The 18,042-nt window shown below is 36.5% G+C and overlaps 1 protein-coding gene across 3 annotated transcripts; it reads left to right on the top strand.

Annotated features, from left to right (window-relative positions):
• The first annotated feature begins 1,511 nt into the window (after positions 1 to 1,511).
• SOX10 (SRY-box transcription factor 10) lies at positions 1,512 to 17,701 on the top strand. 3 transcript variants are annotated; one of them, XR_012235268.1, is made up of 6 exons: positions 1,516 to 1,624; positions 7,921 to 8,128; positions 10,825 to 11,231; positions 11,741 to 11,994; positions 12,165 to 13,890; positions 16,116 to 17,701. XR_012235268.1 is itself a non-coding variant. In XM_073592603.1 (5 exons), exons 3-5 carry the CDS (start codon positions 10,846 to 10,848, stop codon positions 12,839 to 12,841), a joined length of 1,317 nt encoding a protein of 438 aa, XP_073448704.1. In that variant the 5' UTR covers positions 1,512 to 1,624; positions 7,921 to 8,124; positions 10,825 to 10,845; the 3' UTR covers positions 12,842 to 13,776. The 3 variants fall into 3 exon arrangements, 1 of the variants encoding a protein (XP_073448704.1); XR_012235269.1 differs by having other exon boundaries at positions 12,165 to 12,925; XM_073592603.1 differs by lacking the exon at positions 16,116 to 17,701 and having other exon boundaries at positions 1,512 to 1,624; positions 7,921 to 8,124; positions 12,165 to 13,776.
• Positions 17,702 to 18,042: the final 341 nt, after the last annotated feature.

The following is an 18,042-nucleotide window of genomic DNA, read 5'->3' on the forward strand; positions in this document are numbered from 1 at the left end:
TATCTGAAAAGTGTGGCGTGCATTTGTATTCAGCCCCCTTTACTCTGATACCCCTAACTAAAATCTAGTGGAACCAATTGCCTTCAGAAGTCGCCTAATTAGTAAATAGAGTCCACCTGTGTGTAATTTCATCTCAGTATAAATACACCTGTTCTGTGACGCCCTCAGAGGTTTGTTAGAGAACCTTTGTGAACAAACAGCATCATGAAGGCCAAGGAACACAACAGACAGGTCAGGGATAAAGTTGTGAAGAAGTTCAAAACAGGGTTAAGTTATAAAAAAAAATCTCCCAAGCTTTGAACATCTCACGGAGCACTGTTCAATCCATCATCCGAAAATGGAAAGAGTATGGAACAACTTCAAATCTACAAAGACATGAGCGTCCACCTAAACTGACAGGCCATGAAAACTGCTGTTCACAGACGCTCTCCATCCAATCTGACAGAGCTGGGACAAAAATGTCACTCTCTAGATGCGCAAAGCTGGTAGAGACATCCCCAAAAAGACTTGCAGCTGTAATTGCAGCGAAAGCTGGTTCTACAAAGGGCTGAATACCAATGTACACCACAATTTTCACATATTTATTTGTAAAAAATTTTGAAAACCATTTATCATTTTCCTTCCACTTCACAATTATGTGCCACTTTGTGTTGGTCTATCACATAAAATCCCAATAAAATATATTTATGCTTTTGATTGTAACATGACAAAATGTGAAAAACGTCAAGGGGTATGAATACTTTTTTTCAAGGCACTGTATTGGGGAGGGGTTCCTGCCAAATAATGTTTTGTATTTTTACACAACCAGTTTGTAACCAAGGCAGCACAAGCAGCACCATGACCCCCACTGCAAGAGCCCTGCAAATCCACCTGCTAAATGGGCAAAATGAAGGAGCAGCAGGACAGTGATGAGTCTTCCTTCTTCTCTCTCCTCCTGTCAGCATAGATACTGCAAAGTCATCCCTCTCCTAATCCCAAACCTGAGTATTCAATGAGTCTGATAGTAATACAAAATCGGGTCCTAAGATGTATTTAGAAATGTATTTAGAAATGTATTTGCTGATTTTGTCAATTAATATACTGTATAACTGCACTAATCAATGTTGTTATCTGTGTCGAAAGAGTTATGTGTAAATCACTATTACTATGTAAAATGAGTTTTTTAAACTAACAAGGGCATGAGGATTTCTATTTAATTATTTAGTTTCAATGGACATGAAATGTTACATCTTAAAGTGATTGTAAATGATCACCCATTCAGTTTAAAACAGAAATGAAAGGCAAAACATTTTTTGTATAGATATAAAAAGTAAAAAAAACAACCTTTTTTCCCTTTTTTAAAACAAAAATATCACATTCCCTCTCTTCTCAGCTGCATAAGAGCTAGGGGAAGGAGACACAGCAGCACACTGAGTAGCGGTGCAGCGTGGGTTGGTGTCAGGACAAGTCTGATCATTGGCGGAGAGTACACTGAGTTCCCAGCATAGCTAGAGAACTGATCATGGTGTGTTCTCTTGCTTGGTGTGGTTAGTTCTTAATAGTAAAGTAAGGGGACTATCAGGAACACCAGGGATTGCACACAAAGGAAGCAATACAAAGAGAACGGGATACTTTCTCATACGAGGTAAATTGTACAGCAGGCACAGATCAGGGATATGAAGTGTTGAGGTAACAAACACTTTAAGTTAGAATCTTTAATGCATAGAATGCATTAGGATAAAAAAAACCTTCTGTCTTTACAATCACTTGTCTTGTCATACATCATGCAATCTTTTAGATCTATCAAGAAATGTAGTAGGATTCTCCCCTAAACAATGCAATTGTTCATATCAAGTTAAGTGGGCTGCCAAACTACATAATTGTTGGTAGAACTTTGTTCAACCACAATACAAAGTATATGGAGAGCTTTAGAATAAGGCCAGTAATGGCAGTCCTAATAGTTCTCTCTTTACAGGTTTCTTATGCTTAACGACCAACTCCCACAATCCAGTGGCTCTGTACAGCTGATATGATATGATATTGTTAGCTGCAATCTGCTTGACTAGTATATAGAAACTTAATGATTTATATATGGTACAAATACCTACTGGTATCTTGCATTTCAAAACAAAACTAAGTCCAACTTACTTAACGGATGTCTGCTCCCCTAACCATAATCCATTTATCCATGGTAAGAATGCATTGCACAGGAAGTCTATTTCATGAATGGCCATGAAATCTGGATTTAAACAGATTTTCTTATGTATGCAGCATAAATCCTAATTTTGAGGGATAATATTGTGGATTGCCGATTGGAATACATACTGCTTCACATATTAGCTGTTTGTTGACACCATTTACTGCAATACACTTCAAATAATTGCAGTTATAGCTTCTTTAACTTGCTGTAACATTCCATATGCTCAATGCTGCCTATAAACATCCGCTATAAACACCCCATGTGACTATCTGCAGCAACTGAACTTCTGAGGTCTTCTAGTGTCTGCAGCTAGTTTCTGCCCCAAGCTATATGATCAGTAAACAATAAATGGTGAGATTATTACTGTAATTAACCATGCTTGTAAATAAAAATGTATGCACCAAGTAGCAGACAACAGTAAGCAAACTTCTTGTTTCTTTGATGAATTTAATCCATGTGGGCAGATTCATACAGGTGACATGGGTAAAGTGTGACTCTACTATATTTCTCTTGTGCTGGATAATCATATGCGCAGTTAACAAATAATGAGGTACAATGGTATGCATGTATTTAGGTTTTACCAACAGCATTCGTTGCAGAATCAGAGATTTACCTATATAGTTAGGATCTATCCATATCATAGAAAGTTTTTTGGGGGAAAACAACCCCTTCAAGCATTTATTGCAACTCCTAATCTGGTCACACAAGTGTCTTGATTTTTCTTAGATATGGTTGTTTTTTTTTTTTAATAAAAGAGATGTTCCCTCACATTCCAATTCACCCCTTGTATAACGCATTTGTGTACATTTGAACAACATTTTCACCATTTTTTTTTTCACAAATATGTTTTGAAATTTCATTCAAAAAACTAAACATGTAAATAGGAAAATCAGAAATTCCTGTCTGCAAATAATTACAAGGCTACACACATTTTACAGTCTTATATTTTTGATTTAAATAATTCCTCTATGTCCAGTCCCCTTGTCTAATAATCACAGGGGTCTCATCTGACAGTATGTATAAGAATGTGCATTATACTATGATCTTATTAAGTAGAAGTGTTTTATTGTATTGTAATATAAGGCCATTTATATTTTGAAGCTCTTTTAAAATGTTTTACACTTTCTTTGGTAAAAGGCGGATTTCCTCAGCTTTTAAAAAAGGTCACATGACAGGAAAGGACAGTGATAGAAAATATTATAAAGAAATAGTTTAGGCTTTAAGTAAAAAAGGTAATGACTGTGTCCCTTTACTAACATTAGAAAGGTGAAATTATTTTAAAGAACAAGGTGAAATTATGTATTGAGCATTAGCATGGCATTTGGACACAACCGATAAACAACCGATCGTCATTGACTTACTTTTTGCCAGCTGAGATTATGACATGTGTGTTTGATAGTTGGACAGAATCAATATGATGTAATAAAACAATTGATGTGCATGTTGATGTGCATAGAAACAAAAAAGTGAAAGATGAATTGTGATGGGCAGGAATTACATTACATTACATTACATTATTTAAAATCACCTATGTAATGTAGAAATTACGTCTTGGGACACAAAAGTATGAGATAAAATAATCTATGTTGGAAAATTGTATGTAAAATTTCTGTAACTGGATAAGCAAGGCTCTGCATTCACATTTATATCTGATATCTACAGCCGTATCCTTTTTCCTATTTTCGATCACAATGATATGCAACTAAGTACTTTGCACAGCTGTGTCAATAATTTGCTTGTGATCACTCACAATGCCTCTGATAATGTCACCTATGAAATGCATTACATGGTAGCATATATGTGTAATTAATTATGTTTGAGAGTAGCAATATTCAGGCGTATGTGTTTTGTATGATGTTGCTGTCAGGTGAGCACTTTTTACACTTTGAGTACTATGAGTAAATGTTTTATTCATATCCTTTTTTTAACCTGGCACTATTACACAAATGTTCATTATAATTTTTTCATTGAAATAGAAAAGCTTTTCATATGAGAAATGCTTGTTGCATGCAACATTTTAAGGCTGGTAATCTTTTAGTGCCGGTTCACACAGGGGCGACACGACTTGCACACGACTTCAGCGGCGACTCGCAAAACGACTTCTGTATAGAAGTCAATGCAAGTCGCCTGAAGTCGCCCCAAAAATACTACAGGAACCTTTTTCTAAGTCGGAGCGACTTGCGTCGCTCCTATTAGAATGGTTCCGTAGTACAGAACGGGACGCGACTTGTCAGGCGGCTAGGTCGCCTGACAAGTCGCCCCTGTGTGAACCAGCACTTGGCGTGGTCATGCAACAGTATGCTAACATATACTTTGCATAATATATGTAAAAACATTTGTTATCATTAAAACAAACAATACAAAAGGCACTCATTTGACACCAGCCTTAGTTATTCACTTAATTCAGATTTCAATAAACGACATACTGCGGTAATATGAGATGTATCCTGGCATTGAAAAGGTTACAAAGCAGGTGCACTAAACGTTTGGGAGCTCTGCGGTCCATAAAGGATATACCTTTGATCACAGACTGATTTAATGGAACAAGATTATAGACTGTCATCTCCATAAACAATACTGCCAAGATATTCAGTAGGGAGATAACTAAATGATATAAGTTCTCTGTATTAACATCTATTGACCGTATCTTAACATCCCAACTGATGTACTATCAAAAAGGGGCAACAAGTCTTTGTTTTTTTTTTTCTGTCTAGCTTAAAACTAGCAGTCAATTTGAAGGATCCTGTGAACCTGATTCAGATTATGTTAATTGCAGCTAATGTATGCTGGCCTACACTTTAAGGTGTCATTCAGTTATAAACAGAAGAACTGACTTAATTTGAATTGATTTGTTATGTTCACTTTGTAACATCATTGTTCATTTAGCTTAGTGAATAAGACTGTGCTGTGTTAATTTCCATTTGCCTATCTTGTGCAAGCAAAAAAAAACAGTTTTTTTTTTAACTACCCTTGCACATAGTGGATTTTTTCTGAACTTTTAGTAAATGAACACCACTGGAACTGTATGAAAGAAATCAAGAGAACATATAGCAACCAATCAATTCCAGTCACCATTTTGCTTGCAGAAGTGAGAAAATAAAAACTCATTGGCTGTTACAGGCAATGCATAGCCTTTTTTTACCCATACTTCTATGTTTCTTATAGCTTAAGCTCTTGGAGATTTCACCTTAAATTACATTAGTACATTTGCCATACATTCTTACAACTGAAAAGTGTTATAACCAACTCTCAGGCAAAGCTGATAAAATGAAAGCACTAATAAATGCACACAAAACTTATAAACTCCTGCAAATCTGAGTTGCAAAGCTCCTCCCATAGTGGTGACATGCAGGGTCTTTGAAAACCGCTTAGATTATGGAGCCCATTTTAGCAGTCTGAATAATGTGAACCAACCAGGTTCATTTGAAGAGAGAAGTACTTTTCAGCCAACCCACCCCCTACTGCATTGTTGCTCTAGAAAAGATGGATGCCTTTTCACCTGTCTCAGCCTGTTGGAGTCCAATAAATAAAATTTCTTGTATGTAGACTGTCCACCTTTTCTGATCCTGAATATGAACACAACCTGACTTGTAAAGGTATATATCCAATGCACAAAAAATTTGAGAAATGAATGATGCTTCGTTCCCATACAATCCAGGTGCCAGGTCACTTCTATCCCAATAGACTGCATTAACGAGATAAATTCCATCAGACAAACCATACTCCACAATCCTTCCAAAGGTTCAACAGGGTCTCCATATCTGACAAGATGCATATCCTACAAGACATATGGCATAGGATTAAAAGGGCTCATCCCATCCAGATGTAGAGATGCCCTATGTACAAGGGGCCATTAGATGGCAGAAGACCTGGACCCTGCAGGCAGATAGCTGTTTCCCCCAAGACTGCATCTTCTCACTGACAGCCTTCGGCAGAGCCCAAAAACTCTTTATAATAAGCAGCTCTGTCCCCCTTTCATATCACATGATTTCGGTTCACCTGGAACGAACAAAGAGCGTACACACAAAGACAAGCCGAAAATCAAGAAAAAAAAGACCCATGAGCCAGGCCTAGAAAGATATTCAGTGTTTTCAATCTCGGGGAGGGAGGAGAGGAAGAGGAGGGGGGCCTGTGTATCCCTTATCAAACTTTCATTGCTCCTTTTTTTAAACACAAGAGTTATTGTGGAGAGTTTTTTTAATGTCCCCTTTTTACTGTATGTAAGATTTCATTGTGCAGGCTTTTGGCCTAGCCCTAGCTTCGCCAATAAGGCAGGACAATGGAAGGTCTATATGCAAGCGGCCTGCCCTTAGGACAAAAGCCTGCGTTGTCTCTGAAAGGGGGAGGGAGGGAGCTCAGGTACTTGAGGGATGAAGAACAGTGCAGAGCTGCTGGAAATCAAAATAAGCAAAATCTACAAAATTATCTAGGCACACCTCCTATATTTAAACCAAAGTCCCTGCAAAATGTTCAGCAAACTGTCAGGCAAACGTGTCAGTAATGTCAGTGTGATGTAGTGGCAGTAAATCAGGACAGACTGATTGGATGCCAATGGTTGCAATTCAAAAATAAGCGAAAGCTGACATTTCATCTTACTAAGCTTTTTCTTTGCTGTAAAAGTCTTTTGTAATTACAGGAGGTTTTTAATTTAATGAAGGGTTCTCACAGTCACAGTCAATGTGACAACAAGTGGGTTGTCAGAACAATCAGTTTTGTTGAGCCTGTTTTTTTTTTTTCTGTTCTTACCTAAAATATAACTGTATTTACCCCCTTTCTCCTGTCTTACTGAGCTTTGGGACAATGACATTTTGTAGAAGTAGTTGTTAGTAGTTTATGTATACATGTGACTTTATTATTTAGCTCACCTGGGAAGACAGTTGCCAGTTAAAGTTCTTTTTTTCTAACACAAGAGCATCAACAATTGGTTACTGTTCCTACGAGGACATGGGACCCTAAGGCTATGCATGACATCCTCTGTCTGCTTTCTCCTCCTACATAACATACCTACACAGACACATCACACATCTGCAGTCAAAGAGTATACTGCTCTGGCCTGACACTGTCTGAGAAACCCAAAATAAATATAGGTAAATAGACAAGGAGAACTGCAACATTTGGAAGGTTTATTTAGCATAAATCTGTTGCAGCCAGGGAATAGTGGTACACATCGGAGTTAGTGGGCAAATATTTTGATGGCCCATAACAGTGTAAAACGTCTCTAAGCTTTTCATGTTTATATACAGGTTTTGTTTTTGTAATACATAGTGCGTAGTGCCAAGGCAGAGAATAAGATCTGTGGATTAGTGAATCAGGTTTGGATTAGAAGTGAATAAAGACCTGTTGTGAAAGCTGTAACTCTGGATTAGTTGTGGATACAGTTCAGCTGACGTGCAGTGGCAGTACATTGCATATCACTGTGCTGCTACCAGCCTGACCATTGGCTTGAATTTTGCTCTTAGGTAAGGTAATGGACTACCACAGTATATATTCATAGATATTTAGAGAACAACTTTTATATATTACCAAAATATACATTAGGTCAGACATAGGTGTATTGATTTTATTAAAATCAGCATACATATTGTCTCAGAAACACTGTTTACTATATCTGTCACCATAACAAGCCCTGACATCATTAACATTTAACACATTTTTTCACAAGAAAAAGCAATGCGAGAAATTGTAATGCTTGCTTAAAAAAGTGGAGAATCTCATATTTTTTGTTTTCATTTTCTTGGCAGAAAAGGTACATCTCGCTCTTAGTCTCCACCCCTTCATTGGTGGCAGCCAATTAGAAAGGCCAAGGACTGTTTGAGAAAATCTTTGCCTTAAATGCATGAGAAGAAGTGATCAGGGCAGCGAACAGAGCATCATTCAGATAGGAGAACAGAGCCTCTATTACTGACACAGCATCGAGCCAGTACACCTCCTACCACCAAGACTCAGTAGGTACGTTTTGCATTCCTACTTTTCCTGCCTCTCACCTCTCTCTCCTTTAAACACATTTTCTACTCTCTCATTAAACCACCATATATGTTTTTAAATCACAGCTTGCTTCAGAGTTGTTACTTATGCTTACCTTAATGTATTTAAATGATATGCTTGATTAGTTTTGCTGTATTTGAATGATATTTACTTTGCTGACATTATTTCTATATATTTATGAAACTGTTTACTTCATTATTAAGAAAGATCCTTTGCCTTTTTAAACTTAGTTATTTCTTTCATCCACTTGATTATCTATATTTCAGCCAGCTTTGTCTAATTTACTAAATCTGATCACTAACTTTTTATTCTTCATCAAGTTATTATTAATGTAATTTTACTATAATTTACATTTTGTAGTCCCAAATGTAATTTACTTCTAGTATTATTGGAACTATGTGTAGTTTGTATTTTTTTTTTTCTTTTTTATTCCGTTTCCATCTTTATCCTCTAAATTTCTTTCTTTGACAAAACTGGAACTTTGCTTTATCCTGCTTCTTTTGCCCAAGGCTACATTCTTCCTTCCCTGTAAACGAAAAAAAAAAAAAAAAAAAAAAATATATATATATATATATATATATATATATATATATATATATATATATATATATATATATATATAGTTTGTTTCCGTATATTTTATATATATTATTATATATGAGTATAAGTTTCTTCCCTCCTTCTGGAAACAGGCATTCAAAATATATTTTGTACAGTTAAATTTGTTTGCTGCCTATATGTTTGCTTGAAACACATAATATCATATAAGTAAATTCAATGAATAATCAGTTCCTTTCATCAAAGCACTGAAATTTATTTTCACTGAAGGTTTATTTACTAGAAATACAAATATGTATTGAAAAGGTATTATTGCATTGTGTTTATAAGTGATTTATTCTAAAAAAAAAAAAAAATCATTTTTATGTGAGCTGTTGAAAACACAGGTATTGCATAGATTGACTACATGAGTTTTGGATGGATTTGGCATTACTTTTGTGGTCTGACAGGATGCTGCATGTATATTCTTGTTTTAGGACATACATGTATTTTTAATTCTTCTAAACAATGCGCTATATTAAATGTACGAGGCCTTGGAGTATATGCCTGCACTATTTATCTGTCATCTTAGATATTACAGAGAAAATCAACTTTTTAATTTAGGACTGAACAAACCTTGTTTGATTAGAGTTACTTCTCCCTCACTTTTTTGTTATATGTCCACTTTAAATATCCATATTCTTTGTGTTATTCCTAAATTATGATATGATTTGGAAGTGTTGTAAAACATTTCTAATATGACATTAATGAAGTAAATCACTTAGCTTTACCGAGTGAGACATCTGCACTGATTTTGTAGGCTGGTCACTACTACATCATTAATATAAATGCAGCATGTTATTTTGACATTTCTGTTTGGGCAATGATGCTAAAACACTGCAGAGTCAAAATTATTTTGTCATTATTATAACAAAGAAAAACATTGAGCTAGATCAGTTAGCTAAAAAAATAAAATTAATTCTTTCTCTCTCTCTCGATAGACTACTGGAATTTTTCTACTATAAATGCTATATTCGCTAAAGCCATTCTATTGTTCCACACAACAGGTTAGCATGGCTTATCTAAAACTAGTCAAAAACTAAAACCTATACAAAACTCTGACTGATGAATGCTGGTTCACCAAGGTTGGTTGGTAGAAACCTTAAGATTCGGTAATTCAATGTACCATGCCTATTTGTGTGGCATGTTCCATTGGTATTGTCCGTACCTCGAAAATCCTTTGAATAAAAAGTTATTTAACTCAAAATTTGGTCATACAGTATACATTTTCAGTCTAGAAATGTGTTAAACAATTAATCTCTAACAATAACAAAATAAACAGAGCAGTAATTAAAAGGCATATGTTTATATGTTTGCATGTTGTAAAAGAACGGAAATATACAATTACTTTGTTAATTAAATCTTTCTACTCTGCTTAGATTTTCTATTTAGGAAAGGATTTGCATGGCTTTTGCTAACTTCGCATTAATTGGGCTGCATGCAGCTACTAATAACATTATATTTAGGGATTATGGTTAAGAAATAATCTTATACTGAACACTGGGAAAATCTTGGACAATGCCCTTTGTAATTTTATTTGGAGATTATTAATATAGGTGAGTTTTAACCATGGTGCCTGTGCTGAAATCACTGAAAAATATATTTTTCAGGGATCTGACTACCTGACTACTGTACCAAAAAGTGTCTTTGCAATTCTCAAATATATGTTTGGTACTGTATAAGCTCCTAATAAGATTAAATAACATACATTTTAATGTCTTCTGTGTTTGAATTGTTATAGGCTGATATGATAAATTACGTGAACTGTTACATGCTGAGATGATCGATTATACATTCTTAAGAAATATTCTTCTCATATGTGACCAGGACAGGAGCCAGGCTTACACAGAATTTAGGGACTGTCCTTTATTATTTTGTAAACATTGTTGATGGAAACTTGGTAGAGTTTTGGCTTGTGTAAATTTTATCCTGTTGTGTAAATGATAAGAAAGAAAAATAGATATATTTTATGTGCTTTAGAAACTATTTTATATTGTTGTATGCCATCTAAAAAACAATGGCAAAGGCAAACAATGTAACAATGTTATGATTGACTATTCCAGTTTCCAGGAAAGAGGCACATCATGAGTGACGATCAGAGTCTGTCCGAGGTTGAGATGAGCCCTGTTGGTTCTGAGGATCCCTCCTTAACACCTGAACCTTTGGCATCTCATTCCCACTCTGGCCCAGATGATGATGAAGAAGGAAAAGTGAAAAAAGAGCATGATTCTGAGGATGAAAGATTCCCTGTCTGCATTCGTGAAGCTGTCTCCCAGGTGTTGAGCGGTTATGATTGGACATTAGTTCCTATGCCAGTTAGGGTCAATGGTGGAAATAAGTCCAAACCTCATGTGAAGAGACCTATGAATGCTTTCATGGTATGGGCACAGGCTGCCCGGCGAAAGTTGGCCGACCAGTACCCACATCTCCACAATGCAGAGCTAAGCAAGACATTGGGCAAGCTTTGGAGGTATGGAATTTAAACTAATTCTGCATAACACATATTCACCAAAGAAGTACAGAACTCAGTTATGTGTGTCATTTACCAAAAAAATTGTGTCAGTTGTAATATAGGCACAGTAAGAATTCATTTGTAACTCTTCCTGATTAAAATTAGCGGTAGGACCTCAAGGACTGCATTGGTGCTAGTAGCTATATCCTTATGTTATAGAAATCCTGATATGAGAACAGTATAGCATTGCTGCCCTCCATATGAAAATGTTAGTTGCCTAGCTGCCCTTGGCCCCAATCCAAGCATGAATCTGGTGAAATTAGAGGAAACTAGGAATTCTTGATATGCATGTTTGGTCTGAGTTAGTGATTCAGAAGTTCTTAAGCCTTTGGATCAGCATAACTGTCAGTAAACTCTAGTAAACTCAAACAACTTTAGGAATAAAAATGTTATTGCATTGCCCTTTCACCAGATTCTTACACTTCCATACACTCTTTGACAACCATTAATGCTATTTTTCTCTACAGGTTACTAAATGAGAATGACAAGAGACCCTTCATAGAAGAAGCAGAAAGACTGAGAATGCAACATAAGAAGGACCATCCAGATTATAAGTACCAGCCTCGTAGAAGGAAGAATGGAAAGCCCACATCAGGAGAGGGGGATGGATCCTCAGAAGCTGAAGGAGGTGCTGCCTCCATACAGGCTCACTACAAAAACTCACACCTGGACCATAGACATGGCTCCCCTATGTCTGATGGGAATTCAGAGCACTCAGCAGGTAATGTAACTTGCAATCTACCATGTCTGAACATTTTAAAATGAGCAGTAAATGAATGTTCTTGTCTTTTTTTTTGCCATAAGGTTTTTGTATTGATTTTTTCACTTTTAATTCTGGCTATGTTATTTATTGGCCAAGTAACCAAAAACATATTTTTTTTATTATTTTAGGTCAAAGTCATGGTCCTCCCACTCCTCCAACAACACCAAAAACAGAACTTCAGACAGGAAAATCTGAGGGCAAGAGGGATGGCTCCCGATCTCTGGCAGAAGGAGGAAAACCCCACATTGATTTTGGCAATGTAGATATTGGGGAAATAAGCCATGATGTCATGTCCAACATGGAGACATTTGATGTCAATGAGTTTGACCAGTACCTTCCACCCAATGGTCATGCTGCACATACAAGTCACATTGGAGGTTACACCTCCAGTTATGGTCTCAGTGGAGCTCTGGCTGCTGGTCCCTCTGCCTGGGCTCTTGCAAAGCAACATGCTTCAACTGTGGCAGATTCAAAGGCTCAAGTGAAAACAGAAAGCTCAACTACAAGCCATTACACCGAGCAGCCTTCAACATCACAGCTGACATACACCTCGCTGGGGCTGCCTCACTATGGTTCAGCATTTCCTTCTATCTCCAGGCCACAGTTTGACTACTCAGACCACCAACCATCAAGTTCATATTACAGCCATTCAAGTCAAGCCACTGGCCTCTATTCAGCATTCTCCTATATGGGCCCTCCTCAGCGTCCACTTTACACTGCAATCTCTGATCCTCCTAGTGTGGCTCCATCACATAGCCCAACACATTGGGAACAGCCAGTGTATACCACGCTGTCAAGACCATGAGAATTACTGAGATACAGACAAAGGAGGGACATCTCTCGGAGAGCAACATGCTCCGACGGGGTCCTCCCACTGCTCAAATCCCAGGTAGAATCCGGATTCCAAGAGCACCAGGAAACTGTAGACGGTTTCTACGGGCCCCTGGGAAAGACGGAGACCAGGGAAAAATGGGTCTTTTCTCTGAAATAATATAAAGCTCCAGTGTAAAAATGGTGGGGTAGGATAGCAGGGCAATGCAGGGATGGGGGAAGGGAATAAAATTATACACCGATCATGAACTAGTGTCTCCTATTTGGGGAGAAAGCTGCAACATCTGACTTGGTAGTGGCTTTGATCTTAGGCACCAGATTGGCTGGTAAATTGACTATGTACAGCCATTGGCTGCAAAAGGCAAATTCCTATCTGAATGCAGCTTGACTTTTTTATCCAGTTGACCGAGGCTGCTAACCTGTTTGAAATAAGGGATAGTTCAAGCAACATCAACCTAACATCTTGGGAATCAGAAGATTACTAATTCCTCCTATTCACTTGTCCACAACAAAACAAAAATGAAAATTAGCAAATGATGGAAAATATGATACAGTTCTTGTTTTTATGTCTCCCAGTCCTGTCTACAAGGATGGTGAGCTAACAAAGCTGCATCTTAATAATCCTGATGAACTAGAACAAGTGAAGGCAGGGAATTCCTACTTCAGTAGTAATCCACTCATTGTGCAGTGGTCAGTGAAACAAGAGGACATCTATCTCCAAACTCTGGAGTTACTGTTGGGTGCAGTAAGATGGCCAACATTTGGCTTACATATTCATCCACAGTACTGTGCAATTCTCTATATTAGTAGTCTTGAAAAACAAGACAGCATTTTAATTTCATCAAAAAAATTTTGATGTGTCATGCATTCTGAAACAATATATATTTAACAAGCAAAAATACAGAGAAATCATCATGAGGTTGAAAGAAAGCAAGAATATCCATTTCCTGTTTAATGCAATTCGGAACCATTCTGCACACAATACCTCCTTTGGTATGATGGGTTCTCAGGCAATACATTGAGGTAATGCAGATGAGTGCCAAACTGCAGAGAATTGCCAGCACTCCAGGAATGTTCTGTTAATATGAAATTTACTTGGTATGTCACATTATTTTAAAGACATGGGAAAGATTTACTGAAATTGGCTACTATGCACAGCTGCACCATATTCTGTGTTCACCAGTTTTAGTAAATTCCCCCATAGAGTTCTGCATTTTGATAAAGGCTCCTGTGTGTCCTCAAAATGTTGGTGATTAATGCCCCCCAAAAAACATAGTACCTTCACAGGTATTTCCTGGAATACTTGCAATTTTTCACAATTTAATTCCTGGTTGAATGTTCAGGTTACAACACTCTAACTGAAGTAAGCAAAGGTCAAGCAATTTAGAAAAAAATAAAGATTAAATCATTTTGATTGCATAATTAAACCTCAGACTTCATAATCCCTCTTGTGCAGTAGACAAGATATTAACAAACAAACATTCTCCTGCGCTAGCAGTGGTTAACCCAGGGGTACACTGTGCAAAATCCCTTCTTAGCACCAATAGTCCTGCTGCCCTCTCAGGACAATGGATATCCTCAGACTGAAAAACAACAATAAAAAGAAAAGGGTGCATGACCTAGCACATTACCTCAATAAAATATATTCCAAGATAAAAACAGCAATAAATATACTCGCAAATGTAAATTAAGTAAATGCATGTCATAGCAACTGGAATGGACTGCCTAAGGTGTCCAAAAGTGGCTGACGCATTTCAAGGGCGAACCCTTTTCTTCAGAGCCAGGGTAGTGAATGTAGTTCACTACCCTGGCTCTGAGGAAGAGGGTCTTCCGGCAGTACCGATGGACTTGATTACACCTTCAGGCAGGTGATTTCACCAGCTATGACATGCGTTTACTTAATTTACATTTGTGAGTAAATTTATTGCTGTTTTTATCTTGGAATATATTTTATTGAGGTAATGCGCAAGGTTGGTGCGCCCTTTTCTTTTTATTATTGTCCCTCTGCAGTAGAACAGATATAGCGGCTTTCTACTTTTTGTAAAGGTGTTGTGCACCATCCATTTTGTAAATATAAACCAATCACTTTTGCATAGAGAACGATAGAATTCAAAGGAAAATGTAAAAGTTTGTGATCTAAGAGATAGGACTTCCTATCCCTTATTCAAAATTATTTACTAAACCCTATCAAGTGAATGGGTTGGCTCTTACAAAAGGGGGTATGTACAATATCTTTAAATAGGTAACAAACCATTTAAGGTTTAAAATGTCTTCCTGTCTTCAGTCAGGAATCTTGTGTCGAAGTTTACATATTTTTCTAAGGTTTTAGAAATTTCAGTGATAGCCAAAAAATGCAGTCATAAATGTAAGTACTTTTGGCCCTCTAGCAAGGGTGCCCTTAAACAACATCTCATGAATAGTGTGAGTTTTTATAAAATCAAAAATGTTAACAAATAAAAGTAATGTCTAGAAAAGTATATTCTAACTATATGTCAAAAAAGATGACTAACATTGGAGATACTGCAGAAGCCATTACACATTGCAGTGGCTGCTCATGTATTCGTAGGATATACAAAATTCACACAATCCTGGTGGGAACCATTTCATTTTCCCATCCAGGCAAACTATCTACTGATATTTCTCGTAACAAGATACTATGAAGTATGTTTATCAGGATGAAAAAATGGAAGCAGTAAAGGCAATATGTAAATATAAAAATATATATATATAAATATATATTTTTGTTGTTCACAGGTGTGACGAGGCAGGTGCTTTTATACCAAATAATGTCTCGATAGACTTTGTTTGTTTGTTTTTTACCATTTTTGTTTCAGTTTTGGGTTTATGATACATAGAGGGACATAAACCCCTTAACCCATTTGGGAATTAGTGTTTTTTGACACAATTTTCTTAACCCATTTGGAATTAAGTTTTTGATACTATGTTCTATGCCCAGATTAATCCCAGTGTATAAGAAAATTTGTCCCTTCCTCCATCAGTCGATTCAGCTACAGAAGGATTTGTTTTCAATGTCTGTCTTTTCTTTCTTATAATGTGTAATTGTATCTATCTTATTTATGTAAATATCGTACTTATCTATCCAGTTCTTCTGATTTGTCATTCCTTTAACTGTGCATAAACTTATTCAAGATAAAGAAATGAAAAATAAAAAAGTTAAGTTTGTCTGGAATGTTGAATGTATTATCTTACATACATTTGATTTACTTTTTATTTTTTTCTTGCCATAGGAACCTGAAGCACAGAATTGACATCAGGCACGGAACTTCCACCTCCCAGTGCCTTTGACAACAAAAATGAGATTGAGTGCCTAATGGTGTCTACAAATTTGTATATTTGGGGTGGGAAATATGCTTAGTGACAGAACACTGCAATAATTCTTTATATAAAATGAAGATAGGGTAACACTGATTACTACTAAATGAATAGTGACATTGCTACTTGGTATGTAGGCAGCAGAAGTTAAAATCTGTTTGACTAACAGTGACTACTCCCTAAAATGTGTATAATTACTTCATATTTCAGATGGTCTCTATTGGCTTCTCTCAAAAAAGTGCAACTGAGAAACTTGTGATAAGGGACATTATATAAAACACACATTGCAGTGGGATGCAGGTCCTGGGATTCATAGAAATCGCCTATTTTGGAAAACAGAGGCATTCATGTTTAGACTTTAGTTCCAGTAGATGCAGAAAGCAAGACACATAATTATGATTAGATTATCATATAAATAAAATGGATTTAAATCTGGACTGTGTATAATAAGATAAATGCTAATCCATAAAGCTAATCTGAAGGTAGAGACCTGTCCATTTATACTGTCAGTTTATCATTCTAAATATTTCAGATGTATTATGTACAGTACCTTGTTCTGTCACAACTATACTGTCTTTGGAGGCAGAACAAAATGTCCCATATCTGCTTGCTGCTATGAAGGAACATTAAACAGCTTTGTAACACTTAAAGTATTTCTAAAGTCACAATGTTGGTTGTTTTGGATAAAACAGGAACAGGGGGAAAATCTTCCAGTATGAAAACTTGTTCCAGTAACAACCTTCTATAAGGGCATTTCCCTACTTTGGACGGATATTCCAACAAGGATTTTAACCATTCCATACTCTATCAAAATGAAAAGAGAAAGTTTGGGCTTTAGAAAAAAGAAGAATACCCCATGTCCCGCTATTGGACTAAGCATAGAACAAGTTGGTTTTCTCACTAACATGGTCTGCACAAAGTGGGCGATATTTACATTGCATATCATTAGTTGTTCATGCGCTGGGCCGAGCCATAGAGAATAAAGACCTTCTGCAATCTATTCTGAATATCCTATTCAGCACATCTTCCCTGTTCTCTATGCCCAGGCCTGTGAATTACTTTCTACTGCTCTCCTAGAACACCACAAGATGTAAAAACTACTTAACCCCAAGCCAAAGGAGCCCACTGTTCTGCATCTGAAGTTTGTAGTTCCTTTTTTGCAATTGCAATTTGATGAGGAAGGCTAGGACATTGGCTATTGTTTTTTTTAACCTAGGTTTAAAGTTATCTAGGTATTTAGGGAATGCACACATAGTCACAACATGCCATATACAGTCTCCACCACAGTGACAAGCAAAAGAATACTTACTGCTGCACACAATAGATACTTTCGCGAGCATGTGCAAATATATTCAAAAAGTTATCTTCCAACCCAGCCTTACATCATTAGATATGTGGGGTTAGGCTATATTGCTCAAATAGGTTAAATATTGCTCAAATGTCTGTACTTACTCATTATAGAAAAAACATTTACATTAAAATACTTTAACTAGTAGAATTACTTTAACCACTTTTCCTTTAGTTGTTTAAGTACATATTAGTTTATGAATAGTTAAAATAGTCAGGGATTCAGTTGGTTAGAATATCAAAACCTAATAAAACAGCTTTTTAACATAAATTATTTCTTTTAGCCCAGGTTTTTACAATCAGAATATTCACGGAAGCAGAACCTTGAGTGATGAGTGTGAGAGCTGTGAGACTGGTGGTCAGAGACTGTATGATAGAGGACTTATGTGCCTGTTGGGGAAGTGTGACATCTGTGTTTACACCTACATCTAAATTATTCCCGGTCAGCATACATTATAAATTTTTCTTCTGTTAAAGAAGTCAAACTGAATGGCA

This window comes from Aquarana catesbeiana, linkage group LG07 (genome assembly GCF_042186555.1).
Source record: "Aquarana catesbeiana isolate 2022-GZ linkage group LG07, ASM4218655v1, whole genome shotgun sequence".
In the NCBI taxonomy this organism is placed as follows: domain Eukaryota; kingdom Metazoa; phylum Chordata; class Amphibia; order Anura; family Ranidae; genus Aquarana; species Aquarana catesbeiana.